General features: G+C 36.5%; 9 protein-coding genes across 9 annotated transcripts; 5 read left to right on the top strand and 4 right to left on the bottom strand.

Moving 5' to 3' along the window:
* Positions 1-274: 274 nt before the first annotated feature.
* C9374_014664 (uncharacterized protein) lies at positions 275-2,718 on the top strand (the record flags this gene model as incomplete). The annotated part of the gene is made up of 6 exons (XM_044690676.1): positions 275-991; positions 1,074-1,876; positions 1,967-2,094; positions 2,158-2,258; positions 2,326-2,469; positions 2,575-2,718. 6 exons carry the CDS (start codon positions 275-277, stop codon positions 2,716-2,718), a joined length of 2,037 nt encoding a protein of 678 aa, XP_044553256.1.
* A 180-nt stretch (positions 2,719-2,898) lies between these two features.
* Positions 2,899-4,542, top strand: C9374_014665 (uncharacterized protein; the record flags this gene model as incomplete). The annotated part of the gene is made up of 4 exons (XM_044690677.1): positions 2,899-3,074; positions 3,242-3,311; positions 3,388-3,432; positions 3,508-4,542. 4 exons carry the CDS (start codon positions 2,899-2,901, stop codon positions 4,540-4,542), a joined length of 1,326 nt encoding a protein of 441 aa, XP_044553257.1.
* Positions 4,543-5,122: 580 nt separating this feature from the next.
* C9374_014666 (uncharacterized protein) lies at positions 5,123-7,288 on the top strand (the record flags this gene model as incomplete). The annotated part of the gene is made up of 1 exon (XM_044690678.1): positions 5,123-7,288. One exon carries the CDS (start codon positions 5,123-5,125, stop codon positions 7,286-7,288), a length of 2,166 nt encoding a protein of 721 aa, XP_044553258.1.
* A 134-nt stretch (positions 7,289-7,422) lies between these two features.
* Positions 7,423-9,912, bottom strand: C9374_014667 (uncharacterized protein; the record flags this gene model as incomplete). The annotated part of the gene is made up of 1 exon (XM_044690679.1): positions 7,423-9,912. The coding sequence occupies one exon, from the start codon at positions 9,910-9,912 to the stop codon at positions 7,423-7,425; it is 2,490 nt and encodes an 829-aa protein (XP_044553259.1).
* Positions 9,913-10,122: 210 nt separating this feature from the next.
* C9374_014668 (uncharacterized protein) lies at positions 10,123-16,928 on the top strand (the record flags this gene model as incomplete). Its single annotated transcript, XM_044690681.1, has 8 exons — positions 10,123-14,370; positions 14,456-14,745; positions 14,803-14,828; positions 14,892-14,895; positions 14,952-14,970; positions 15,020-15,251; positions 15,308-16,132; positions 16,183-16,928. The coding sequence occupies 8 exons, from the start codon at positions 10,123-10,125 to the stop codon at positions 16,926-16,928; spliced, it is 6,390 nt and encodes a 2,129-aa protein (XP_044553260.1).
* A 141-nt stretch (positions 16,929-17,069) lies between these two features.
* On the top strand, positions 17,070-20,206 carry C9374_014669 (uncharacterized protein; the record flags this gene model as incomplete). The annotated part of the gene is made up of 7 exons (XM_044690682.1): positions 17,070-17,473; positions 17,614-18,755; positions 18,816-18,961; positions 19,153-19,363; positions 19,448-19,686; positions 19,784-19,922; positions 19,989-20,206. The coding sequence occupies 7 exons, from the start codon at positions 17,070-17,072 to the stop codon at positions 20,204-20,206; spliced, it is 2,499 nt and encodes an 832-aa protein (XP_044553261.1).
* Positions 20,207-20,333: 127 nt separating this feature from the next.
* C9374_014670 (uncharacterized protein) lies at positions 20,334-21,872 on the bottom strand (the record flags this gene model as incomplete). The annotated part of the gene is made up of 3 exons (XM_044690683.1): positions 20,334-21,128; positions 21,246-21,433; positions 21,572-21,872. The coding sequence occupies 3 exons, from the start codon at positions 21,870-21,872 to the stop codon at positions 20,334-20,336; spliced, it is 1,284 nt and encodes a 427-aa protein (XP_044553262.1).
* Positions 21,873-22,124: 252 nt separating this feature from the next.
* Positions 22,125-24,269, bottom strand: C9374_014671 (uncharacterized protein; the record flags this gene model as incomplete). Its single annotated transcript, XM_044690684.1, has 1 exon — positions 22,125-24,269. The coding sequence occupies one exon, from the start codon at positions 24,267-24,269 to the stop codon at positions 22,125-22,127; it is 2,145 nt and encodes a 714-aa protein (XP_044553263.1).
* A 253-nt stretch (positions 24,270-24,522) lies between these two features.
* On the bottom strand, positions 24,523-26,146 carry C9374_014672 (uncharacterized protein; the record flags this gene model as incomplete). Its single annotated transcript, XM_044690685.1, has 2 exons — positions 24,523-25,380; positions 25,439-26,146. The coding sequence occupies 2 exons, from the start codon at positions 26,144-26,146 to the stop codon at positions 24,523-24,525; spliced, it is 1,566 nt and encodes a 521-aa protein (XP_044553264.1).
* Between the last annotated feature and the right edge of the window lie 1,361 nt (positions 26,147-27,507).

The following is a 27,507-nucleotide window of genomic DNA, read 5'->3' on the forward strand; positions in this document are numbered from 1 at the left end:
GAAAGACTTTCCAAATAGTTAATAGCCAAGTTGCTCAACAAATTTAACTGTTTTAACTGTCCTGTTTTCTGACCTCATTAAACAGTATTGCCTCAATCCATGACCCCTCAATATTACTTTTTCCTTTCGTGCGTTTAGCAGTGTCAGCTCTTCCCAACAGTTTTTAGCTTTACAAAGGCTAAACTTAGTCATCGAGTTCTCGAACAAATTTCAAAAAAAAATTTTTGCTTGACATTCGCATTGTTCCGAAAACTCGTACTGAAATTATCATCCAATGATCTGCTCTACTAGTAAAAATCCAACCAAAGAGGCAATCGCAAATTTATTGGATTCGTACAAGAAGGGAGAAGATCCCATTCTTCGATCGTACAATATTCTCACGTTTACTGGTGATGAGATGGAAATTGATCTCCATGTTGATTATTTCGGATTGAAAGAATTTGTTTGTAAAATTGTTCGAGTATCGGAAGACTTGTTGTGTGTGTCGAATGATGGTAAAGAGGACTATGTTGAAATATTATCGGCATCATCATCCTCCGAAAAATCAGCTCTTGAATATTCTTTAGAAAAAGTAATAGAGACACTTGTTCAAGGAAGAGAAGATTTCTTGATGAATGAAGTCGGAACACCAACACCTACCACTGCAAAAGGAAGTCAAAAAGTTTTTGATGATATGGAAGATGATGGTATGGATGTGGGATTCGATGATGGTGAGCTTCAAGATGCTCTTTCATGTCATGTAAATGATGCAAAAGCATATTATGACTCCAAGTTTGTGACGCTCATTGGTCAAATTTATAACGTGAGATTGCAAATTGTTGCTGATGACTTGTCCAAAGAAATGAAAAAGGAGTATAGAATCAAAAGTGATGACATGTGGCACACCATGTCCGTGAGTTTTGCTCCAGACTATCTCTCTCACAATGTGCCACCTCGAGTGCAATACAAACCCGAAATTGTCACAGAAAAGAGTGGATTTGCCGAACAAATGGTATGTTTCTTTTCATCCATATATTGATTCATTTGTTCATTGTCACTTGTATAATTTTGGTATTTATTCAACAACACCATAGGAGCATATCTTGTCAAAATTTGTAGATATGCGTTGGGTACAACTTCAGCAAGACAGAAACACCAAATTTGGTGCTGCTGATTTGAAATTGGCAACCTACAATTCCAACATTTCTAAAAGTGATAGAAAGAAGGCAGTTCAACAACTTTTGAAAGAAAAGAAAATTAACACTGCCAAAGCACTTGCTCTCTACTATAGCAACATGAAACCTGAAACTGCTGATGAATTATTAACAGAATGTGGACATGTTCAACACAACAATTATAGTTATGACAAGGCATTGGTTAGTGACAACGAACCAAAGGTTAATTTTATTTTGGAAATGTTGACCTACATGTTCTTGAGAATTCCTACATGTCACAAATTCTGCTGCAATTGCGACGATCATATTGATTGTTACGACATGTTGTCTACTGAACATCAAAAACCAATTATTTGTACTCGTTTCAAATGTCAATTCGAGTATATCGAGTTGGGTGTTTGCAATACCATTCCCATCTCCATATGCCCGTCCTCAATTCATACTGACATTAATGAGAACGGTGATGTAGTTGATATCATGATCAGCATGTCATACTCGGCAGCAACAAGCTCCAGAAGAGATGTTATTTTTGATCCATTCCCAGAAATGTTTAACACTTCTGGATCTTCAACTAAAAACTATGATGCTGTGGTGAAGGCGTTTGATCTAATCCCTTCTGTTGCTCAAATGAAGGAACATTGTGAAACAGAGAGTGATATTAAGAAATTTTTGCATCCAAATGCATATCAAATACTCAAGTGGTTGTTGAGTACAAACAGATGGTAAGTTTCTATTGTGCATGTACAAGTGTCAGTTTGATTTATTTAACTAACAATTTAATTATGGATATTTTTCTTTGTGACATCAACCAGTGCTCTTGTTAAAATGCCAGAAAAGAAGAGAATTAAGGAAATGCAAACCGATTATCAATACATTATGATGATGGATAATCCAGAGAAGGCAGCTACATTTGCACAAAATAGAAAGAAGTATGGTTCATGTAAGTGTTATTTTCAACCAACAGCTGTGTAATTACAATGCTTGATTTATTACTTTTTTATAGATTGGGCTTTTCACGGCTCTGCTGTCGAGAACTTCCACAGTATCTTGAGAAAGGGACTTGTGAATGCTTCGAACACCAAACTTATGACTACTGGTGCGGCTGTAAGTATTATCATTGACCATTTGAAATAATCATGGTTTTCATGGTTCACCATTATACTACTAAAAGTATGGACCTGGAATTTATATGGCTCGTGAATCAAGCACAAGCTTTGGTTATTCTCGTGTTGGTTCATCTTGGAGCAAATCTCAATTCGTCAACTCCAATACCTTACGTTGTATCATGATTTGCGAAGTTGTCAAAGCACCAGGTGTAAGTAGTGCCTCCTTATTTGTTTACTAAGTATCATCATATTTGTATTCTTACCTATTCATGTTTTTCTCTTATTCTACAATATTTTCTTTTGAATTACCAAAGGTTCCAACTGTCGCATCTCCTTATTATGTTGTTAAAGAAGCAGAACATGTCACCACTCGATTCTTCTTGTTCTATCCTTCTACTAGTGTGAATGTGAGCATTGTTGCTGATGACATTAAGGGATTGAATGATTTTATCAAATAATATTGTTTACGTACGACCACCTGACCTGGTACAACCAGAGAGCATGTACGAAATGCACTTACTCAAGGAATAAACCCTGCAAGTTCATCATATTGTATTCTCTAATGACATCAATTTCTGTCCTTAGATAAAGAAATTCGCATGAATGAACTTGTCCATACTGACGAACTTTAAAAAAAAATGATTCCACCAACGCCACCCTTGGATGCTTATTTATTCCAACCAAGCACTTCATCCAATGAACCTATTCCAGTCCGACTCGATGAAGCAACTTCTGCTGCGGAAGACTATCAAAAAGGATTAAAAGGTGAAGAACAATGGGTGAGTGAGGTCCTTGATTTTAGTAGTAGTTACAGGTTTGTGTTTTCAATCGTGATCGGGAATAGTTGATCCAATATTGATTTGGTTAAACACATTTCCGAACGCATGAAATGTATCATTATATTTTGATCTTGAATTTGTTGATATGATGGTCAACAATGATGGTCGTGATGATATTCATGAATGTCAATAACATCCACAGTGGAGCATTGACAGGCTCTTATGGACCTATTCATGTCGTGGGTCCTTGTAGTGTCTTTCCACAGCTGCGAGTGAGTATTTGTTGTACATGGATTGAATCATTCTTGATGACACTATGATTTTCTTTTGAAAATACATGAAATACAGTCCAGTGGAACTTGTTGGTGTCCTCAAACAGCTAGTGGCTCACAAGTAAGTGCAATATTGTGTTGAGGTGGTGAAGATAAAGACCAATTGTAATCATCGTTTTTAACAACATTTTAACAGTTCATTACTGTTGCTTTTGAACAACCAGTGATTGCCAAAGCCATTCATATCTATGAAACTTCACATCCAGGATCCGTGGTTAGAATTCGTTGTAAAAAATACAAGGAAGGAGAAGAGGGTATTAAACCTTCCAAAGTATCAAAATTGGTCACTACTGTGTCCAATGCTATTACTGGTAATAGTAGTGCTCCTCATTTGAATTATAATTCAGATGATTGGGTCACTGTTTTTGAACGATCTGCTCCAGCATATACTAATGGAAAAGCTGAGGATTTTTGTCCACCTCTCAAGTTTAAGAATATTAAAACTCGAATAATTAGAGTGGATATGGTACTCGCTGGTTGGAGTGAAATTGATGCGATCAAACTTGTTGGAAAACCAAAAATTGAATATTTTGAATCTCAATTAACAGCACTCAGTGCCGTCTATAAGAAAATGTTCAAAGATGCCCTATTTACTGACATTTTGTTAATTCACACGAAATCAGGAAAACAAATCAAAGCACACAAATCAATCTTGACAAGACGATCTGAATTTTTCAAAGCCATGGTAGAGTGTGACATGATTGAATCAAAAACTTCAGTGATTGAATTTGACGAAGACATTTCTTACGAGATTTTTGAAAGTGTGATTGAATATGTTTACACGAATCACATAGAAGTGAATATGGACAACATTTTCCATGTCTACGTTTTGGCTGACAAGTTATTAATTCATTCATTATGTACTTATTGTGGCCGAATGTTTTCCACTTTCATTAATGACGACAATGTCTTTAAATTGAGTCAAATTGCAAAACAATTCCGTTCTTACAAATTGAATGAAATTGCAATGGAGTGGATTGTCGATTCCTATACTGAACTATTTATGACCAAGGAATTTGCAGAACTGGATAAGGATGATTTATTGGTCGTTTGTAAAAGACTTGCAGAAAAGCACAGTGGCTATGAGAGCACTACCAAGGTATCACTCCCATCACTTCCACCGCAACCACGCTGTGCTGAACCATGGCAAGATGAGGAATCTGAATGCTAACCAAGACGCACGACTTTGTAAATATATTTTGTCATCCGTTTTTTGACAACATTGTAAACATTATTCCTGGATTGATATACATTCGTACGACATGAACTCTACTGGAACTATTGCCTCTTCTCTCGTAAGAAGTATCCAATCGAAAAAACCATCCTTAAATTCGTTGATCTTTAGTAAGTGACCCTGCCCCAAATCTTCTCCATTTTTTTGCCCTCCAAAAGTATGTTTTAAATTGCAACATGTGAAATATATTATTCACAAACAATCAAACAAAAAACAAAGAAAACCTTATCATGTGCAAACACAGCTCTGGATGCGGTACTTCAGATACCATCAACTGCAAATCATGTGGAACCAAAATGTGCAAGGGATGCAAACGAAATTGGGACGACGGCACACCTGTTAAGAGTGGTAACTCTGCTGCTTGTGGAAAATGTGGTAGAAACTACAAGTAAATGTTGAGAAAAATCATTTTCTTGCGAGAACAACAAGCGAGATGTGACTAATCCTTTCGAAATAAAGAGTTCTTGTTGTTCGCGATTAAAAATTTGTACAAAACTCAACACTATTTGAAAAAAAAATGTCACTGGCAGAGTTGGATTCAAATGTCATTTCAAACATGTTCTCGTTCGGATTATGGTCGGCTCTCGATATTGAATCGTTGAAGTATACATGTAAAAGTTTTTATCACTTGTTGAGTGGAGGCGGCGGCGGCTTCATTTCACAACAACCACAAGAAACGTTTCACAACACAGCCTCACGATCGCAACCACAAATTCATCTTTCCGATTCATTACGAAATCAATTGGAATCTCTCTATTTACCTCGAGTAGTAATTCAAATTGGAGTCAATGTTAATTTTTCATCAGAACAAGAACAAGAACAACCCTATTCTCCTTTAATTTGTGAAATTCAGAAAATATTTCAAAACAAGTGTCGAAAAATTTCTTCACAAGAAATTGAAATTGAAATTCAATGGCCAACAAATCCCGGGATCCTATGCAACGAAAATACTGAATGGTGTAAAATTTGGAAATATTTAGATAGTGCTCACATGGAATCGGATAAAAATGGAAATCGAGAAATACTGACCGAGTTTTTGCACACTCATTTTTCAACAACAACAACAACAACACGTGATGAAATCATGAGGCGGGAGGAAGAGTTATTGAGATCTCTTGATGATGACCATGAGAATACAGAATCTCTTGATCATGAGAATATAAAAGATGGAAAGATGAAGAAATTCACACGAGAATATTTTTCACTTCATGAAGAAACTCAATTAAGAAATGTTAATCATGAAAAAGAAACATCCGAATCGCAACAGAAGATGGAACAAGAATCTTATCTTTCGATTCATGAATTACTCTATTCATGGAAGACAAAGTTTTCCAAAAATGGAGAATTTTCAAAGCTCATCGATTCCAAGTGGAATTTCAATGCTTGTCGATTATTGGACAAGTTCATACTTCATATTTATTTCGTTCCATGTGAGAGTGATCGATCGATTCAATATTCGACTCAACAATTGGAAGACAGTATTTCTGCATCAATGTCACATCCAAAAAGGAAAACATTTCAAAAAGTGAAAAATTTCATCAAACCCTATGGAAAGATTTATGATCGAAATGGTTTCGACAAGTATTGTTTTTTACGATTTGATGAATGGCCAACTAGTCATGCTGAATTGAAGTATTCCGTATTTGTCAAAATATTATTATATTACCTTTTTAAAGATTTCCTTATTGAGAAGATAGAAAAACAATGTATCATGAATTTGAAACAAGTTTATGATGCAGAGAGTATCAACTATTTAAAAACACTCCTTGAGGAAGAAAATCGTCAACTCACAAATTCACAAGCTGGTTCTGAAGAGACAGTTGAACTTTCTGTCACTCGTCAATCACTTCGAAATTTTCTACTACTCGAAAAGAATGTCATTAAGGCCTATCAGCATGCTGTATTGAAGTTGTGTGATTCTGCCAGTAGCAATGACACAAATGCATTCTCAAAAATGTTATCTATAGTTCCAAGTTCCAAACATCCCTCACGTTATTTACCAGTTCTTTACATACAGGAACATTTGACATTCATGTCATTGGAGAATATGAATGACAGAATGAGAATTGCATTTTTACAAATGTATTTGAAATGCATATTTGCATCTGAATTGAAAATATCAGATTCCATGAGAAGACACTATGAAGAACAAATTGGAATGAAATCTCGAAACGGTATTTCATGCAGCACTGAGAATTCCATCCACTCATTGACGACCTTAACATTTACTTTTGAAACTCTTGAATTTGATCGAACCATCACCAAGATGAAACACAATATTGTGAAATTCCCCACGTTTCCAAGTACGAGTTTGGCAAATCTCACACACCACCGTCCTGCTCATTTACGACTCTTTGAAGAGACATCAGTTCTAGGACGAGCCGATCGATTTGTACTCGAGAAGATTTGCCCTGTCCAGTGGTTGTGTTGTTGCAATGCTTCCATGATTGCATGTTGTTGTTGCACAACGTGGTGGTGTGGATGTTATCGACCAGCGGATTGTCCAGATTTTATGCAGTGGTTAGGATTTCCATCGTGGTTATACTATTTTATTTGCGACAAACATCGATGGTTACCTTCCTTCGACTGTGGTTTGTGTTGTGACGTCTTGTGTTGCAATTCAGCAGAAGAGTTTAGTTCCTTTCGAGTGTATAAGGATGCAACTGTGAATGATGATTTTTAGTATGTGCACTTGTCAAAGTTCAACAGTAGAATGTGTTCTCTCTCCATCTATAATTTGTGTCCTTCCAAACATTCGAGTAATTTGTTTTGGCGTGTTGTAGGTTTTTCATTTGGTTTGCCAATTTCCAGAAAAACTCATGTCAAGGTAGTTCCGTCACAAGGTTGAACATACACTTGTGCTTTTCCATCTTCATTGGTAAGAGCGATTTTTGCTACCATTCCGCTTTGCAGGGCCTCTTTTTTCAACTTTTGGGTTGCCTCTTGTGAAAAGAAATTATTTTCTAACAATAACGTGTCAATATGCAAAGCGTCCACTTGTTGAGAATGGTTTACCTGAAAGATTGCAGTGAGATGCCGACAAAATTGTTCTCCAAATCGATTCGTTGATAAATCAAGGGTGTTCCATTCAAGAATCTTCTTGTCTCTAATGCATTGATCCAATTTTTGTTTCAGGTATGTTACAAGTGATAATCCTCCAGCCTCTTTCAATCGATTTCCACTCAGATCTAAATAGTTCAATGACTCGTTATTAAGTAACGACTTGAGAAGAGACTCGGAAATTTCTTCCAAAGCACAACATGATAAAGACAAGTTTCTCAGAGTCGTGTTATGAGATAGCATGATCGCTAGAGCATTGGTTTTCATGGCATTGTTCGAAATGTCAAGTGTAGTAATGGACTTGTTGTGAGTCATGGCAAGCAGTAAGGATTGGAGCATGGATGGTGTCAAATCGCAATCGCTGAGAAGTAGGGTTTTCAGGCGAGCATCCACAAAGGATGATATATATACGTTAAGCGATTCAATTTCACAATTTCCAATGGCATGATAGTCGTCATTGAACAGACTTGTACCTCCTAGTCTGTTATGCGACAAGTTTACAAATTCGAGACATGATTGTTCTTGTTGCAATGCTTCGAACAAGGCATTTACCCCGTTCACCCCAACAATATGATTGTTGCTTAAATCTAACTTTTTCAATGTCTTAAGTAATGGTTTTTGTTCAGACAGGTAAATTACAAAATCATTATCCACGTTATTTTCAGTAAGAATGAGTGTTGTCAAGTTCACAAAGTGGAAGTTTTGTGAAATGAGAAGAGATTTTGCCATAGGGCTGCTTAGCTCATTGAATGAAAAATTCAATGTGAGCATATTTTCTTGCAAGTGTGAATCTAACGAGCTGTTGATGTGAGTGGAGAGCAATTGTCCAAGTAATTCTGAGGAGCTTTGAAAAAAGGAGACGCTCCTGAAAGTAATATGTGTGAGTCTCATATGTAAATTACTCACTGTTTTGGTTTTCTTGTTTGAAGATTCTTCAGTACTACTGCTTTGCTCTACGTCCATTATAACTGAAGAAAGAGGTCGCTTTTTGAAATTTTCCTCTAACGATGTTGGTTCAAATAAATCGCCGTAGAGGTCTAATTCGTCTTCACAATCTTGCATGATTGTAGAATTGTTGTGTGCGTGAGCATCAGTATTGAATTTTTGAACAATGCTGTCACTAAAGCAATGAGAAATTGATACTTTCTGTTCCATTCTTTTGTTTTCAAGCTCTGAAAATATTAAATTCAGAATAGCGTTCAAAGAATATTCAGAAAAGAACGAATGATAAAAGGATACCTCTTGAAGAGAAGTAAACCTTTGAAGAATTAAGCATATAGGTTGAGCGTCTTCTTCTCTCATGTCACGAAATGTTAATTCTTCAATTCTCTCAAAGCACTGCATAAATAGTTGCAATTGTTCATATTCTCTTAAATATTTCAAAAGGCTCTTTGATATTGACAATGATCGCACATATTTTCCGTATCGATGCAAATGGCTGAATAAACTATTCAAGTTGTTGGATGGTTGAACTTTCAAAGAATGGCCATTCTTGCAACAATGTACTCGCTCGAAAAACGCTTCTGTGACTTGGTTTGGGATTTTCAAATACAAGAAGGATTTTTCTTTGGAAGCAATATCTTGTTGCTCAAAATTTTCGTGGCTAGTTAAAAATTCTTTGACTTCAGCGCACTGACGCTCATTATTTTCAATGGGTTCCAATGTTTCATCCATAATTTGAGAGTCCGAACTCACAAATTCATATATTTGCTTCTTTTCCAATACACTATTCACACATTGATGTAAGTAATTTTGAAAATACAATTGAATGAAATTCATTGTTTCCGTCCGGTGCGGTTTGTCTTCAGCATTGGAAGCAGCCAATAATAACTGATCCTGTTTTGTTTGTAATTTAAAAGCCATCGTGGAGCGTTCATCCTCTTCAAATCTTTTTCGGAAAAGCCTCTCAAAGCATTCATCAATAATTATTTCAAATTGGCGAGATTTTCCCGTGAAGAAAGAGCAACTCCCTCTCTGCGTATTGTTACGTGATAATAATTCCTCCAATTCAAAAGCCGATAAATATTTGCAAAATTTGAGAATGATCCGTAGCGGTAGTTGTTCTAAAATGCTCAAGTAATAATGAGAATGAGACAAATTTTCATCATCATGATGATGATGAGAAGGTTGTTGGTGATGATGATGCACAAATACCTCTTCTTCACCTGCCCGTCGTTGAGGCGAGATCATTAAGCCTTGTTGTAACCATTGAATTGCAAAATCAGAAAGAGAAATCTCCTCCTTCATGGCAAGTATTGGTCGGAATGGAAGAAAAACCACCAGAGGTGGCTGTCTAAAGTGTAAGGTTTTTTTTCACAACAAAACTGTGATGAAGACTCTCTTTTGAAATAAGGCAGCTAATCGGCCTTTTTCTCTTCCTCAAGCGGTTAATTTGGAAAAAACACAAGAACAACAGATATCATCATTCTCACAAAGAGATAAGTAGAGAAAAAGAACATGACCAGCGTCGTGGGAGGACCAATGGCTGCTGGTGCAGCAGGTATAGCTCAATCATCCTTAGGTAATGATCGTTCTATGTTGCATCATCATGGAGCTCAGTCATCTCCGATCTATCAAGCCTTAACGAACCTTATGGAACGAGTGGTGAATGGAGTCATTCATTTGGAGTTTAAGGAACCGATTCGAGAATGGAAGAATGTCGTACTCTTAGTGTTTCTTCAAATATATATCTTTATATGTGGATGGATGCTTCCAACCATCACGTTGAGCCGAACCGTGGATGGCGTTCTTATGACGAGCACCACACAAGCAACCTCGGGTGATGCCATCTCCTTGATCCAAACGTTTCAATACAGCAACAGCTCTCTTCCGATTTACTATGGCTACGGATATTATGGCTCATGGCTGTTCAATATATTAACCTTTCCAATCACTCTCTCACTGGATAGAATTTCATATTACGGCATGGTAGGCCTTTCCTTCGCATGTATTGCTTTCATCATGATCCATATGACTGGGTTGTTGATAGCGTATCGATCCATAGTTCTCTCCACTCGATATTTACAGAAAATTAAGAGCATGGTTCATTACTTGAGTGCAGTGTTGATTGTATTGAGTGCAGTGATGACATTTATCATGACCAGTTTCATTGACTGCAATTATAATAAGGGAACATTAACGAGATTTCCTGGTGATATTTCATGTTTCTCTGGAGAAAATATTGCCTACATTGTGGTGTGCTTTATTGCGATTGTGGCATTGTGGATTTGTCTGCTATTCTCACAGCTTGTGCTCCCTAATAATCATCCTAAATCGAGAACGTTCTTTATTGCACAGAATTCATATTTCACTTCTTACTTTTGGTTGAGTGTGAGCTTTGAAATGGTGACCATATTTATCATTCCTGTGACTGTACCCTTTGCAAGGGCCATTGTACATCTTGTGATTGCTCTTATTCATTTACCAATATTCTTTATTTGTATTCCTTTCTTTAGGAGAGCGGAAAACTCTTGTTACTTTGCCTTCTTGTGTGGCAAGTTTGGAATGGCGGTAGGCTCTCTTATTTCATCATTGGTGAATGTTCAAAATTATTGGGATGTTGGATTGGGTATGATGGGTCTCACATTTGGAATATCCATTGTATTCGGTTGTTTGGGATTTATGGCCATGGAAGCTTATACCCGTATTGTTTACAAGAATACCAAAGAAATTATTGCAGAATTGGATCTGTCTGATCAGAAAGATGCAGAAAAAGAAGCTCTCATGCAGTATCAATACTTTGAAGATACAAAAAAGTTGAAACAGTTGGAAATGTTTTTGAGGTTTAGTATCTTCTTGCAGGCAGGAGAAGAACATTGGTCAGATGTTGACTTTGCCTTAATGTTCATCAAATCGCTCATTAACAACAAGTCGTTTTCAAGTGCGAGAATTTTGATCGTTTCTTCAATTATCGTGGCTTATTGCTGGGAAAGAGAGGCAAATAGTTCAACATTAGCTTTGAGAATATTGAAAAGTGCACTGAAACAAAATCTTTCTCTTCTAGACAGAGTGAGTGTTCTTGAACGTATCAAACAAATTGAAGAGTTTACAGAACGTGAAAGTTCTCATAGTCTTCGTAAGAACATCTCTGAATTGAAGGCTATTTTGCTAAAGTTGGACAAGTATCAAAGTGAGCTATGGGGTCATCACAAAGGATTTTGGAAGGAACTTATGGCTGACATTGTAGATCTTGAAAAATTAGAACAGATATCTACTAGGATTGCCTCTGTTACCTTTGAATGTCATAGGACGTTTGAAAATTTGATGTCTTCATATGGTAATGAAAAGACTCTTCTCAGAAAATTTGCCAGCTTTGTAGAGAATTTTAAATTTGATTCTGAACTCGCCCAGCAGCTGTACGTGGAAGCTGCAACGATAGAAGAAGAAGAATCAAGGACAAGAAAAATAGAAAAGAACAAAATGCCTCATTCTCTATCTACTAATTCGATCGAGTATACTCAATTGGGAAAGGAGAACCATGCGAGAGACACTTTATCAGACACACCTACAGACACAATGGATACAGATCAAAAGAAAGAGAACTTGTTCAAGTCTGCTATCAACATCCAAGAACAGCATAAGGTACAAAAATTTGGTGTGGTTGCATTCGTCGTATATTCTTTCTTATTACTAGTGTCTTTCATAGTTGTAAGCGCTGTTCTTTCGGTATTGCCATCCAGTGAGATTTTTGCAGTACGAGATAGTTGTCAGCCAAAGGGAACCACTTCGAGCATTATTAGTGAGGTGCGAACAGCTCAAGTGTTTTTGAATTTTTTTGGACAAACCGGTGGGAACGTTTCTTCTCCATTGTTAACCAGTGTTGGAATTTTCAACATAGATTCATATTTGCAATCATTCAAGACACGTATTAACTCAAGATTCGAGCATTTAGAACGTTTACGGGACTCCAGTGAAAGCAAAGCAACCTCAAATGCATATGTAGACTCTAATTACTTGTTGCATGTTCCTTCTCTCAACCAAAGCAAAGGCATTTCTGTCAAGTCCTCCCTGCCAAGATATACCAACACAATTTCTCGTACTAGCTCTGTTTTCGACCTGACTCACCAACTACTCAAGAACAAACAAGTATTAACAAGCTTTTCGAAATCAGATTTAGAAAAAACCCTTGAAAATTTTAGTATTATGTATTTGCTTAAGAATAGAGATAGTGCAGAAGATATGTTTTCAAACTTTTGTCAACAGGTTGCAGTTAAAGCTATACAAGATGCCAAAAGCTACATTGATGGATTTTTAGGACTCTTTATCTCGTCAGTGACATTGTACTTTTCTCTTGGAGGAGCATTCTTTATTTACACGTTTTTGGAGCTTCAAAAGGGAAAGAAATTGCTCAACATGATGGAACATGACATTCCAGACCAGACAGTTTCAAAAATTTATTCTCAAATATGTAAAAAGAACGAGGAAGAAATTTCCATGAAAAATTCTGGCTCTCTCTTCCAACCAAAGAGAGTTGTTCTAATTATTGGAGTATTGTTTCTTGTGATGACATCCATTTGCCTTTCCTTAATATTTGTGTATGCCATTACCAACAATAATTTATCAGTTTCGACAATTGAGAATTTACAAAGAGTAACCAATATTCATTCCTTAATAGAAAGAGCCAAGTACACAATAGGAGAGTTATTTATTTTCAGAAAAACAAATGGAACATCTTTTGTGAATGATCCTGATATCTTGGATGACAATTTTGTTGCTAATCTGTATACTAATGTTAAAACCTCTTTACAGGATCTATTGAATGAATGGAACTTGGCCATGCTTGGTATTAATGCTAATTCATATACAGAGATTTTAGCGTTGGTTAGTGAAAGTACTTCCTGCAACAATTCAACAGCATCACCAACATGTCAGGGGTTGAGCTCTCTTATTTCTGATTTTGTTGTTTCTGCACAAGAATTGAGCGAAAAGTTGCAATCTAAAAACTATCAGTACAACTCTTTAGCACTATTTGATAGTTTTCTTTCAGTATTCTTTCGAAGCATCACACTATTTAGTAAGATTGATGAAGTAGAAAATCGGTTTATAACACTTTCATCAACACCCAATGTTACATTGTTAGTAATTTTCTCAGTGATAGGAGTACTTCAGTGTTTAGTTTTTTCGTACTTGCTTTACGAGAGTTTTATATCCACTTGGAGAAACATTCATCAAATTCGACTAATGCTGCACTATGTACCATGGGAAATATTAGATTCCAACGACAAATTCAAGAACTTTATTTTATATCATGATTTGTCAGCCAATATGCAAAACGGTGTCTCAAAACGGTCGAGATTCTTATCTGCAAAAAAGTTTTCAAAAAAAAAGTCGAAAAAAGGAGATGAGGATCGAGTCAGAAGTATGCTTCATTCACAACCTGATGGAGCCATCTTGTGTAATCAAGCGGGTGACATTGAAATATTTAATCCAGCTGCTCAGAAAATATTTTATCATAAACCTCATGAAATTGTGGGGTTAAGCGTTTTCACCTTGTTCGAGCCAACAGCCAACAGCAAGATCAAACAAGTAATGGAAAATATGAGCAATGCATTACTTGAAAATATTAACAATAAGAATGCGGAACCCTTACAAGGAGAGACCATGGATGTAGACTGCTTCCGAAAGAATCAGTCTAAATTTCCTGGAAGAATTAGCTTCTTTTGTACTCTATTTGGTAGAACACCTGTAGTCATGTTTTTTGTAAAGGTAAGGAAATATTTTAATTGGATTGGAAGAACTTTAACACTCAACATGAATTTACACTCAAATTCACCACTTGATCTTACCACAGGATATTACTGCTGAGAAGAAACAAAATATGTTACTTGTTGAGGAAAAAAAGAAATCTGAATCCTTACTACTCAACATTCTTCCTGAAGCGGTTGCCATGCGTTTAAAAACAGGTGAGAACCTGATTGCCGAAAAGTTCAATGATGCAACCGCTTTCTTTTCAGATATGGTTGGCTTTACAAAAATGTCTAGCAGAATGGAAGCCATTGAAATTATTCGAATGCTTTCCATTGTTGTGAATGGATTTGATGAATTGACAGATAAATATAACTTGGAGAAGATTAAGACAATGTAAGTTGTTGTTGTTGAAAGTCCTCACACTTACCATTCAAACAACACTACCAACAGAGGAGACGCTTATTTTTGTGTTGGAGGTAAGTAAACGAACTCATATTGGGTACAGTGGTAAATTAACATGTATTCATTTTAACTAAAAGGATTGTAAGTATATATTGTTGTAATCGTCGAATGTGAACCATAGTATGCAATCGTACAAGACATAATAATTCACAAAAGGTAAGTGTGTTCATTCATGAAATTTGTCTCACCTACCACCTACATTTAGGATCATCCTGAGAGAGTTCTAAAATTCGCGATCGACGTGTTCTCTGTGTTGCATCATTACAACGCAGAAATGATCAGAGACGAGCATGAAAAGAATATCAAAAAGTACGATGAAAATGGAGAAGAGATTAGTGTTGAAAGCAGGCAAATCAACATTCGTGTAGGTATACACACGGGACCAGCAGTGGCTGGAGTGATTGGAAAGAAGAAATTTGCATATGATTTGTGGGGAGGTTCGTTTCATCTATTGCAATTTAACATTTCTTTTTTTTAAACGTTGTTCATGTAGATACCATCAATGTTGCCTCAAGGATGGAATCATCGTCTATTGAGGGGAGAATTCAACTATCAAAATCAAGTTATGAAAGAGTATCTGGCCACGGCTATCGTTTTGAGGAAAGACTATTAGACATTAAGGGTAAAGGAATTTGTCAGACCTACCTCCTTAACGAAAGGTTACACAAACAAGCGAAATTAGACAGTGAAGCAATTAAGAAATTGTTTGAATATGAGGATGACACTTTGGAACAAAAACTAGAAGATCCATTTTCTGAAATTGATCTACACCGTGCTGATAGTTACCGTTTCGGTAAAATAATCCTCGATACTTCATTCTTGAATTGCTTTAAGGAATTCCTTTCAGGACCTAAATTAGAGATATTGAACTTTTATCAACATGTGTTAGAGTTCAAATCGAATGGTTCAACTCCTGTTCGGTATTCCATTGCTAAGCACTTAGTGGATGAGTATTTGGCAGAAAATGCGTCAAAACGGTTGCAATTCAAGTTTATGAAGAATGCCTTTGGTCCATTTCAATTGAAGTTTAATGCCTGTAATGAAGATAACTGTGCTACCGATCTATTTGACAATTTTGTCAATTTATCGATACGAGCTTTGAAGCCTGAGTTTCCCAAGTTCCTTAAATCTTCAATTTTTTCCACGTTTATTGAAAACTTGAAACTTACCGATCCAATTTTATTGAAGAGTTTATTGAAGGGTACAAAAGGAGAGGAAGGATCACACCTAACATCAGAGGATGATGAGTATGATTCCGAAGAAGAAAAAGAATTTTTACTATTCTGTGAGAAGTGTGGTACTGAAATTATTAATTTAGGTACGTATTTCAAAGTGTCACAAACATTTTGTATATATGCATTTCAACAGAAAATAATCGTTTCAATGATTGGGAATTCAATTATCGTCTCGAAAGCTTGAATGACTACAATCAATGGCGAATTCTCAACGAATATCCTGAAGGAAAGACATGGCTCTCGCCAGAGGTTGCTCACAATCACTTGACCAACTCTCGAAGACATACCATGATCAAGTATGTCTATGAAGTGAATTGTAGTTATGAGAGTCTTTTCAATTTATGGATCGATTCAGATTACTACCGATGCAGAGACGAAAATATTGAATCGTTTGAACTCATTGACTTTGTTAAAGTTGGAAAGTATGCTCATTGCATTGCTCATGAAGTCTACAAGATGAAATTCCCTCAAACCGATCGAGAAATAGTGCATGCTTATTGTTGTCGTTTTGATAGAGCCGAGAAACGCTATTTATGTGTCTCAAGATCTATTAATCATGCCAAGGTTCCAGAATCTTCCAAGTATGTGCGAGCTGAAATCAAAACTGCTTTCATGGTTCAATATTTAACAGACCAAACCTGTCGATATACTTATACAGTTATTTTTGACCCAATGGGATGGCTCAATGCAGAGCATCACTTTAACACCATTAAGGACAATGGTGACACGTATCATCAACATCTTCTCTCGCTACTGCATGATCGTGAAACAAAGAAGAATCATGCAAGACCAACCTTGGGAGGATTAGTGGATTCCCTGAATCATTATTTGGAATATATGGAAACGAAGCATCAACGACCACCCCCACAAAAGCAATAAACAATTTAGAAATCAACTGCAGTTCCAATTCCTCCACCTGGAAATAGAAAACGATTCTAAAGAGCATTTTAAAAAAAATATTCTCTCTTTTCATACTCTATTTTTTAGTCATTTCCACCATCTTGTTTGTCATCATATAATATGGAGGAATTAATTCCAATTGTAAATAGATTGCAGGATGCGTTTGCTTCCATCAATATGGACAATTTAGTACAAATTGATTTACCGCAGATTGCTGTTGTTGGTTCTCAATCATCGGGAAAATCATCTGTGTTGGAAACAATTGTTGGTAGAGACTTTTTACCTAGAGGTTCTGGTATCGTAACGAGAAGACCGTTAGTTCTTCAACTCAATAAAACTCCATCCAAACAAGTTGATTCCACTGGACCGGAAGATGAGTGGGGAGAATTTTTACACGTTCCTAACAAGAAGTTTTACGATTTTACAGAGATTAGAAATGAAATTATTAGAGAGACGGATCGAGTAACTGGCAGTAGCAAGGGTATTTCGGATCTTCCAATTAATTTGAAAATTTATAGTCCAAAGTACGTAGTTGTTCGGCCGAGTGAATCACATCATCATGATGATTTTTTATTATGATAACAATTATGATAATTGTTATGATGATGTTGTTACACTTCTTATACACTGCATCATTTACGTATTGCTCTTCTTAATATCACAGTGTTTTAAACTTGACACTTGTAGACTTACCTGGTATTACCAAAGTACCTGTTGGCGACCAACCAAAAGATATCGAAGCTCAAATTAGAAACATGATCATGAAATTCATCTCCAAACCAAACTGTTTAATCCTTGCAGTCACAGCTGCAAACACGGATATTGCAAATTCCGATGCACTCAAATTGGCCAAAGAAGTCGACAAGAATGGTTCAAGAACAATAGGTGTTTTGACAAAAATTGATATCATGGACCAAGGAACAGATTGTATGGATGTATTACGAGGTGATATTTTGCCATTGCGACTTGGCTACATTGGTGTAGTATGTCGATCACAAAACGATATCAATTTAAACAAATCCATTCGTGACGCTTTAAAAGATGAAGAACGTTTCTTTGCCCAACATCCAACTTATAAGAGTATTTCCGATAGAATGGGAACAAAACATCTTGCCAAGACACTCAATCGAATTTTGTTGAATCATATCAAAGAAGTCCTACCTGATGTGAAGAGTAAGGTGGCTAACTTGATTCAACAAGCCCAAACTCGTCTGCAAGAGTATGGTGTTCCTTTGGGAGAGTCATCAATGTCGAATGGAGCTTTATTATTGCAATTACTCACAGATTTCTCAACTGACTTCGTAGAGACTATTGATGGACGTAATGCAGAAGTTTCAACCAATGAACTATTTGGAGGAGCACGAATCAATCACATATTTACAAACAAGTACTATCCGTCCTTGTCAGAAATTGATGCATGTGAAAATTTATCTGATTACGATATTAGGACTGCCATTAGAAATGCTAAAGGCCCAAGAACATCACTCTTCATTCCAGAAGCTGCTTTTGAAATGCTTGTGAAAAGACAAGTGAAACTTTTGGAGGATCCTAGCATTCAATGTGTCGATCGAGTGTTAGAAGAATTGATTGCGATTGAGGAGCATTGTGAAAAGATATTTTTGAGATTCCCTAATTTGAAAGAAAAGGCCCGCGAATTTGTCATTGGATTATTGAAAGAATATGCAGAACCATTGAAAGAGTTTATTAGAAACATGATCAAAATTGAGTTGGCATATATCAACACGAATCATCCAGATTTCTTTAGTAATAACAAGGTAGCAGGTGTATTGGGTGAAGCACAAAAGCGTAAGTTGTCGTACCATGTCTATTTCAATTTTCGATTTTTTCTTAAATCTGCCAACGTAGCATCTCCTCCAATGCAATCCCAGCCTCAACCAAACATGCAACAACCAAATATGAATCAATCAAACCTACCACAGCAACAAGGATCCAGAAGAATGCCTCCACCAATGAACCAACCACCACAACATCATCAAATGTCACAACAACAAGTGAGTATCAAACCAATCCACATCACCCACATTTACACATACACTTTGCATGTTAACTGACCCTTGTTAACCTCAAATTTATTGACCAACATCGACATTGACCCAACTTTACGGCGACTGTTCTGTCTTTACATATGTTTTCCATTTTTAAATTTTCTTACTAACCACAATTACTAATTTCTTGTATGTAGGATGAACAACATAACGATGAAAATGAAGAAGCAGCAGACAATGAATGGGAGCAAGTCAGCACCTATCCACCACCAAAGAATTCAAACCAGGTTCATGTGAAACACAGTTTAAAGGGTCAAGGCTCTTCAAGCAAGGAGCCAAAAGATGGAGGAGGCGTTGCCAAAAGTATTTTCAGTTTTTTCACAGGACATGCAAAAGACGAAAAGAAAAGTATGTATTTTAATTATATTGTTACTAACAATTTGCTGATCGTTACTATGAAAAATGAAATGTTGCAACACCAATATTACGCAGATAATGACAGTTCATTTTTCGACAATGTTACCGGAAGCGTTACTGTCAACACCAACAAAGACGTGGAAGTTAACGTTTCGTTACCAAAGAACGTACCTAAGTCAAGAACCCAAACCTCCCAAAAACAACCTACCCAACAACCTCCTCCACCAACTAAATACAGTCCGCCAAATCAAGCATACAGTCAGCCAACTCCTCAGAATGAGAATGTCGATTATTATGGTCAAGAAAATTTCGAGGTTTGCATTCACTTTTTTTATTTTCATATTTTATAATATTGAAAATTTTTACTGACACTATATTGTTACATGACATGATTACTTTTTCAACAAATAGGATCCCTATGCAAATATGCCACAACAAAATCCTACAGCTGCCTTCTTGACAAACTTTGAGGAAAGAGAAAAGAAGGAAACTGAAACGATCAAGACATTATTGCAGCATTATTTTGATATTGTAAGAAAGGGTGTGTCAGGTAAGTGAATTGAAGCAGAATAATTAATTGTGACTGAATATTGGTTTCAATCATCATTTTCAATAGACTCCGTCCCTAAATCCGTTATGCACTTTTTGGTTAACAAATCCAAGGTGAACTTGCAAAGTGAGCTTGTTCGTAATCTTTACAAGCCAGAATTGTTCGACGAGTTGTTGAAGGAAAACGAGGCAATCGCCCAAAAGAGAAAAGCTGCATCCAAGTTACTGAGCGCATTATTGAAAGCACAAGATACTTTGAATGAAATCAAAACGAAGAAGATTTAATTTAATATTGTACTAAGTTTTAATTCAATGAATCAGTTTGATATGCCTTTGTTTTAGAGTCTATTTATTTATTTGAAAAAAATTTACAAGGTAATTACAAATTCGCAACAAAACGTGATTTCATAGTTTAAATCATTGGTGCATATTTCGAAACATCGGTGACCAATCCAAAAACGAGGGACAACGTAAGCAAAGAAACCAAAGTCAATCCAACAGAAACGCTGAAAATGGTCCACTTGTAAATGCGGTCTTGAATTTCGGTAACGGCAAAGCATGCAAATCCTAAAATGAAACCCGTCACTAATCCACCAATATGGCCGGCCCAATCAATGTAATCGCTAAAGCTCCACAATAGAGTAATGAAAATAATAATTCCAACATTGATACATTGCATTACTTTCTGTTGAGTGGGGATTCTGGTCCATCGAACTATAATGTTTGAAACTTTGGCTCCAATTAAGCCCATGATAGCCCCAGAGGCTCCCACAGAAATTGAGGCTGGCATGGCAACACAACTCAATAAGTTTCCTGCAATTCCTGAAACGAAATAGATTGGTATCACTCTGTACCATCTCCAATTCTTTTCATAGCCCATACAAACCATGATTTGAATAAATAAGTTCATGAAAATATGCAAAATGCCAGCATGCATAATGAGTGGCACTACCAAACGCCATAATTCATATTTTTCTTTGATGTAGTAGGAACTCTTGGCACCCAATTTTAACAAAGTTACACTTGAAGGACCAATGGAAGGATTTTGTGGATCAAAGCCACCAACCGATAACTCGACAATAAAATAAATTAATTGTATGATTGAGATCCAAAAGCAGAATGTCATTAACATGTTTTTGTAATCTTGTTTTCTGACAGGTGAGCATGGTGGACCAACAAAACATGGGCAACAACACATTAAACACATCTATTGGATACAGATCCACGCAAGAGTTTGATTATGATGGTATTCGTGTTTAAGCGGTGTGATATGATTGTATTGGCTTATTCCACAAATACGTTCAATTTCAATCATCAAACTTACGTGATACCATTGAGGCTGAATATTGTGCAAATTATAACTCCAAAACATGTCCTCGTTCATATTGTATTGATTTTGATAAGGATCATTGGAAATGGTGGCTGCACCTCCGCCAGTCTCAACATCCACAGGTTGGCCTGTGGCAGTGTAACTTCCTCCACTTGAATTTGTATTGCTGCTTCTACCGAAACCTGTATCATTTCATCATAAGTGTATATTAAATGTATGAATACAACACAATTTACAATTATCCATTCAGTTATGATTTTTGTTATTGCAAACGAAATTCCGATGTGAATGATCAGTAATTATTGTGTATAAAAGCTTACCTGAAAACATGTTTCTGAATCCTGCAAAAAAGCCTCCACCGCTACCTCCATCTGCATAATTGGCTGAAGATGGTTGATAGGAAACAGCTTCTCCCGATTGTAACACTCTTCCAGTAGATGGTCTGGTCGATGAAGAGGATGATGAATCCCCAAGAGTTCTACCGCCACTACCACCAAGAGTCCTTCCTCCACTAGTACCTCCTGATGAGTTACCCCAACCTGGAGGAACGGGTGCTTGTCCTCTGTTAGGATTATTCGTGTCGTTGTTGTTATTCAAATCCCGAATGGTATGTACAGGCATATGAAAAAGTGTTTCAACGAGAATTGATGTACAATGAAAGCAATGTTTGTTTTCTCGGAAGAGATAATTTGTATTGGTGTACGGATGGCGATCAAGATCGGTGGTTCTATTTTTTTTTAATAATAATTTTCGATTTCCATCAACACGAGTTGCTCCAAAAGGACTCAAACAAACCTTCTAACCAAAGCAGTTCATACACATGTTCCGTTTCTCAATCTACCCAATTTGCCATCAGCACGTTGACGCACTCCCTCAACGAAAACGTTCATAAGAATGCTCTTGAATAAAAACTCGGTACTGATTGTCAAAGTAAGGCAAACTCTTTGGATCAACGTAGGCATTTGATTGTACCATGATGGGTGAAGAGGATGATTTTGTGGTCAAGTCTGATAATGTCTTTTTTGATTTGGCAGGTGTCATCGCACTCTTGTTCATTCTGATTTTACGGTTTTGAGATTTTTCAAGTTTAGCTGCATGAATTGCTTCCGAAGTGGAGAAGTCCTTAAATCTGTCAGCAAGTATTGCTGTATTTGCTTGTGCTAAATGGTTTGAAATGATGGCAAGTTGTGACGGAATTGGTGGAGAAGGAGAATTCAAACAAATATCTGCGGGCGAAGGTCTTGATAACAAATCACTGTCGTTGAGTTGAATGTTAAAGTCTTTGGTAGAAATTAAATCTTTGGTGGATGTGAATTGTGAATGTGTGTAGATTGTAGGAATTCTTGGAGTTTGGGTGGACATGTTGATCTTTAGAATTGGTTCTGGAGGAGGTTGTTTTTGCTGTACTTGCAGTGTTTGGGTTTGCCTTTCCTCAATAATACATTTCAAATCATCATACAGGCTTATACAGGAATGAGTTTCAACATTTGGCAATGCTGAGGCGTGACCAAGACTTGGTTGTATCGCATGGTTATTATTCTGATAATTTGCAGCTAATACCTTCAAGTGTTTGTTTTCATTTACAAGTGCATCAATTTTGCTGTCTTTCTGATTCATTTCCAGGTTCATTTGTTGTATGGCACTTGTTAGTTCTCGCATTTCTTCTTCGAAATAGTCGACCACTGGATTGTTGTCAGTTGCTGTCAACAATGAATCTTCGTTCATAGGTGAGAGATTATTTCTGTTGACGTGCCTTTTGGAATTAGGTGTTTCAGTTTTGAACGGCTGTTTAGAACTCTCTTCTCGTATCTTGTGTATTTCCAAAGTAAGGTCGTTGAGTTGTCGCTTGAGTTTCAAGTTTTCTTGAGAAATAAGGTCATATTTTTCGTATGCTTTCTTAAAAACATGATATTCTTCGAATTGTGATTCTAAATGACCGAGCTTTTCCAAAAGGTTAGTTCGTTCCATGCTAAAATTCATTACAACTTCCTCCAGATTACTTCTCAAATATTGATTTGCTTTTTGTAAATTTACATTTTCCAAATACATTCGCACAGACTCTTGATGCTGTTTCTCAATAATTTGTTCATTGAGAAAGATGGTTTTTTGAAGTGTACAATATCGGTTGTTGACAGCGTGACGTACAAGTTCGAAAAGAATGTGAACATCATTAAAAGAATGTTGACACTCATTTCTTGGACCTTCCATCACCTCCTTGACCATTTGAGCAAGCTCTTTTTGAGCAAAAAAATCCAACGTTAAAATTCTATTCACTAATTTTTCATTATTTTTGGATATGAATACAGTGCATACTAGATATTGAAGAAATTTCAATAGCTGTTCCTTCAGTTTGATTTCTAAGTCTTCATGGTTGCATCCATGAATATCTTGCAACAATTGATAGGAACTACTTGTAAATTCTTTCAAATCAATCCAAATATCGTACTTGCTTTGAAAGAAACAGGTCAGTAATGCCATACATTTGTACAAGAATATTACAGAAATACTATTCATATTTTCGCTATCAACATCAATGAACTCATTCAGAGCATGATAAAAATCATCATCAATCTCACATAAAATTTTGTACAAATTGACATCATTTAACCGATAATGTTGTGGATTTTTATGAGAAACTGGTGAAGAGTGTTTGTCCAATGTAATTGTTGTTCTTTCGGGAACAATATTGTTTGCTGTTGCTGAAACGGAAAAACAATCAAATGTTGTCAGCCAATTCATGACGACTCGGCACTGACTCGTTGAAGAATCTCGTTCCCAAAGACTCTGTGTTTCAATTTTCAATTTTATAGGATGCAAGGACAAGAACGGATCCTTGATCACAGCAACGGATTCAGAAGATGAAGGACGTGGAGGCTTCAAAGGGCTACATGATTGTTGCTGATGATGTATTTTTTTGTTGTTGCTTGTTTGTTCCCATGTTGTGTTCGCTCGCAAGTTGATGTCGTCTTGGGCTTCTTTCGCTAGGGATGATGCAATTTTGACACCACTAGAAGGCATGATGAGTTTTTAATTGGAGGTATCTGCTTGAAGGCAACTGCTGAATGGAGAAGGCTTTGAATAACACGACCAAACAACGAAGGCGGTTTTTTTGAACAGTTTTGAAGTTGTTCAACAAAGGCAATTTCTTAAAATAACCACCGAATTAGCCTTAAACATGAGCATGTTGAGGGTAAAGCTATTGTTAATGAAATTTAATGTTTTTCGCATCAAAGAATACTTCACATTATGGTGGTGGAACGAAATAAAAGAATTATTGATTCTCTTCCTTGTTAAACTGAGCAAGTACTTCTTTTCTAATGTTATCCATAGCGCAAATGTCATGACAAAGATGCTTGTGATCCTTCCAGTGAGCTTTTTGGCATTCAACACTGCAATATCTTTCAACATGACAAGAGGCACATAAATACTTTCCAAGCTTGCTACGACAGTAAGCGCAGTTCATTCTATACTTCATTCTGTATTTGGCTGGATGGACCAAAGGTAATATCGAGTCTTGTGCTTCTCTACGACCTTGGCAACAAGAACATAACTTTTCTTTAGGTCCGTATGTTAACAACCTTTTAAAATCCTTTGATACACGATCGATTGAAAAAGTAGCCTCGTACTTTGCTTGTCTGTCTTTGATCCATTTGGCTTGGAAATCAAATTCAGATGCTAATGGATCTAAAGGTATGTCAACAGTGATTAAATCATGAATTGAATCTGGAACATAAACTAGAAGCACATGGTTGAATATAGCAGCAATCATCAAAATCCAATCAGAAAAACACTCATTCTTGTGTAGTGTCTTTGATATCTTGGGCTTGTCTTCGTTGTCAACAAAGTTGTTGAAAACTAAATCAGCAATCATCTTTCTGACGGTATATCTATGCGGGAGTGTATCTTTCATCATTTCAGCATGCTCATGAGGAATGTCTTGATATTCCTTAAATAGAATTTGACGTGTACTGTCGTGGGTGGTTTGGTTGTCACTCTGTGCTTCAATCTCTTCGTGTTCTTTTGATGCTAAAGCGGTTCTGTTCTTGCGATTGAACTTGATCCTCTTGTTCTCAATGGAGTGTTTCATGTTCATTTCTGCATTCTTAAGCGCCAATGGTGGAAACGCAGCCTATTGTCATCGATTGTATTGTGATGGAAAAACAAGAATACTTTACAACATTACATACTGTTACTGGATTAAAAGAAGGGTCCAATCTTTTCCTCATTTCATACGAGCCATACCAAATGATTTCCACATCGATGCACTTGATAATGAGGTCTTGAAGAAATTGAAGAGTTGCAAAAGTGTCAAGTTTGTCATCTGCCTCATTCAATTTAATGCTCTCTTCGAACTCAAATGAATTTTCTGCATCACCCTTCTTGTTAAAGTCTAAGTACTGGACTGACAATACTTTTCTATGAACGAAATTAGACATTAAATTGGACACCAAACTCATCTTGTGTTGTGGACATAGATTGTCAAACATATTCCTGTAAACTGTGTTGTGACTAAGCAATGAAGGACGGGCACCATTAGGAGGAACTTCAGCCTCATATAAATTCTTATATGTACAATACATCATCCATTCAGTGCGAAGTCTTGAGACGATAGGACCAAATAATTGGACAATCATGTCATAATTCTTTTTCGAAAATTGAGTGGCGTACTGAATCAATTTTCCACGTTCTTCCCAAGTACCCTTTTCACCTTTTTCCAAATACGTCTTGAGATGTTCCTGAATCATGATTCCGTAAGAAGAAGCAGATTTGGCATTGTTCTTGTTGTTAGTAGAAGAAGGTGAAGAAGGCTTTGATTTTTGCTGGAGGTTTGGGTCAATGTTTGTGCTAGCCTTCTTCTTGTCCGAAGCTGATGTTGACGTGTGGTTACGGTTCATGAGTAATGTCGGTCTGAAAGCGATTTAGTTGTTTTTTTTGGGTTTGATTCTTCCCTAATACAACATAAGTTAATTCAAGGCTTTGTCATCACTAAAAGCATCACTTCGTCAATATTAAACGGAGAGTAAAGATTGTGATTCAATTGAAAAAACATATCAGTTGCAGGGTATTGACCAATTGGCATAACCATATCAATACATGTTTGATAATCTCCATGCATTGACTCAATGTCATGGGCTATTTGGTTGAACTAAATTACTGGCCTTATTGAAATCTTGATGATTCTTGAGTACATGTTGTACATATAGGGAGGAGTGACATCAGAATAGGAGCACTTGTTGCTTTATTGCTACATCAACAACGTGTGGATATATAAAGTGAATCCAAGAAGCTTACATTCCACCTTGAGAGCGTTAGATTCGGATTCCTTGACATCATCAAGAACGTAATTGTGGAAATTTAGGAACCCGTGAGTTCAAATCATTTCAAGTCGTTGGATGTCGAATTTAGAAAGAACGATGCAAGTTGAATTAAGAACTGCAGGAAACGGATGAGAGCATGGTGTTGGAGACATGGTTGGCATTAAAAAAAGTTTTTGGGTGTGACTTGTGTCAGATTATCGAAGCCAGTCTTTTAGACTCGGGGCTGAACCTGAAGAAGCGCGTTAGCACTTGACCGCAGGAAACCAATGAGAGCACTAGCTTGAGGGAATCTGACACACGTCACAGAATAAATGTATATAAATTTATATTCCTTGCGAACTTGTTGCATTCTTCTCAAACATTTGATTTTTTCTTTTTTCTGATTTCTCTATTAATCTATGTGATGTCATTGATTTCTTCCTTTTCTTGGATTCCTTGGTTTCGGCTGATGAATTATTGTTCGTAGAACTGTTCAGTTTTAACGCTCAGCAGATTCCTTCCGAATGTTTTAATATGATATTGTTGCGTAATTCTTTTAAATTCCGCAGCTCATCTTGTGACATGATGATTTGTTGCTCCGATGATTTTGTTTGTTGAGTTTCATCCGAAGGTAGTTGTTGTGATTGTTGTGGCAAAGTAGTATGATTTTTATTAATTATTTGTGATGATTGCTGTGATAACATAACCGAGGTGAGACGTTGTGGCCGCTTATTTTTTCGTTAATTTGACAAACAATTCGCAGGGAATGTGCTTGGGACCAATTGAAGCACAACAAGGGTTTGGATAGGTGACCGCCTTGACTTGTAATCTTAATTTTTCGACATGCTTAATGATGGGATTTTTAATTTTTATGAAATCGTCGGGGATGGAGGTATATCTATGTGTTGATATGACTTTCATCCATTAATTATGGGTAATTATTGAACTGTATTCGCTTA

This window comes from Naegleria lovaniensis (genome assembly GCF_003324165.1).
Source record: "Naegleria lovaniensis strain ATCC 30569 chromosome Unknown tig008, whole genome shotgun sequence".
Lineage (NCBI taxonomy): Eukaryota > Heterolobosea > Eutetramitea > Acrasida > Naegleriidae > Naegleria > Naegleria lovaniensis.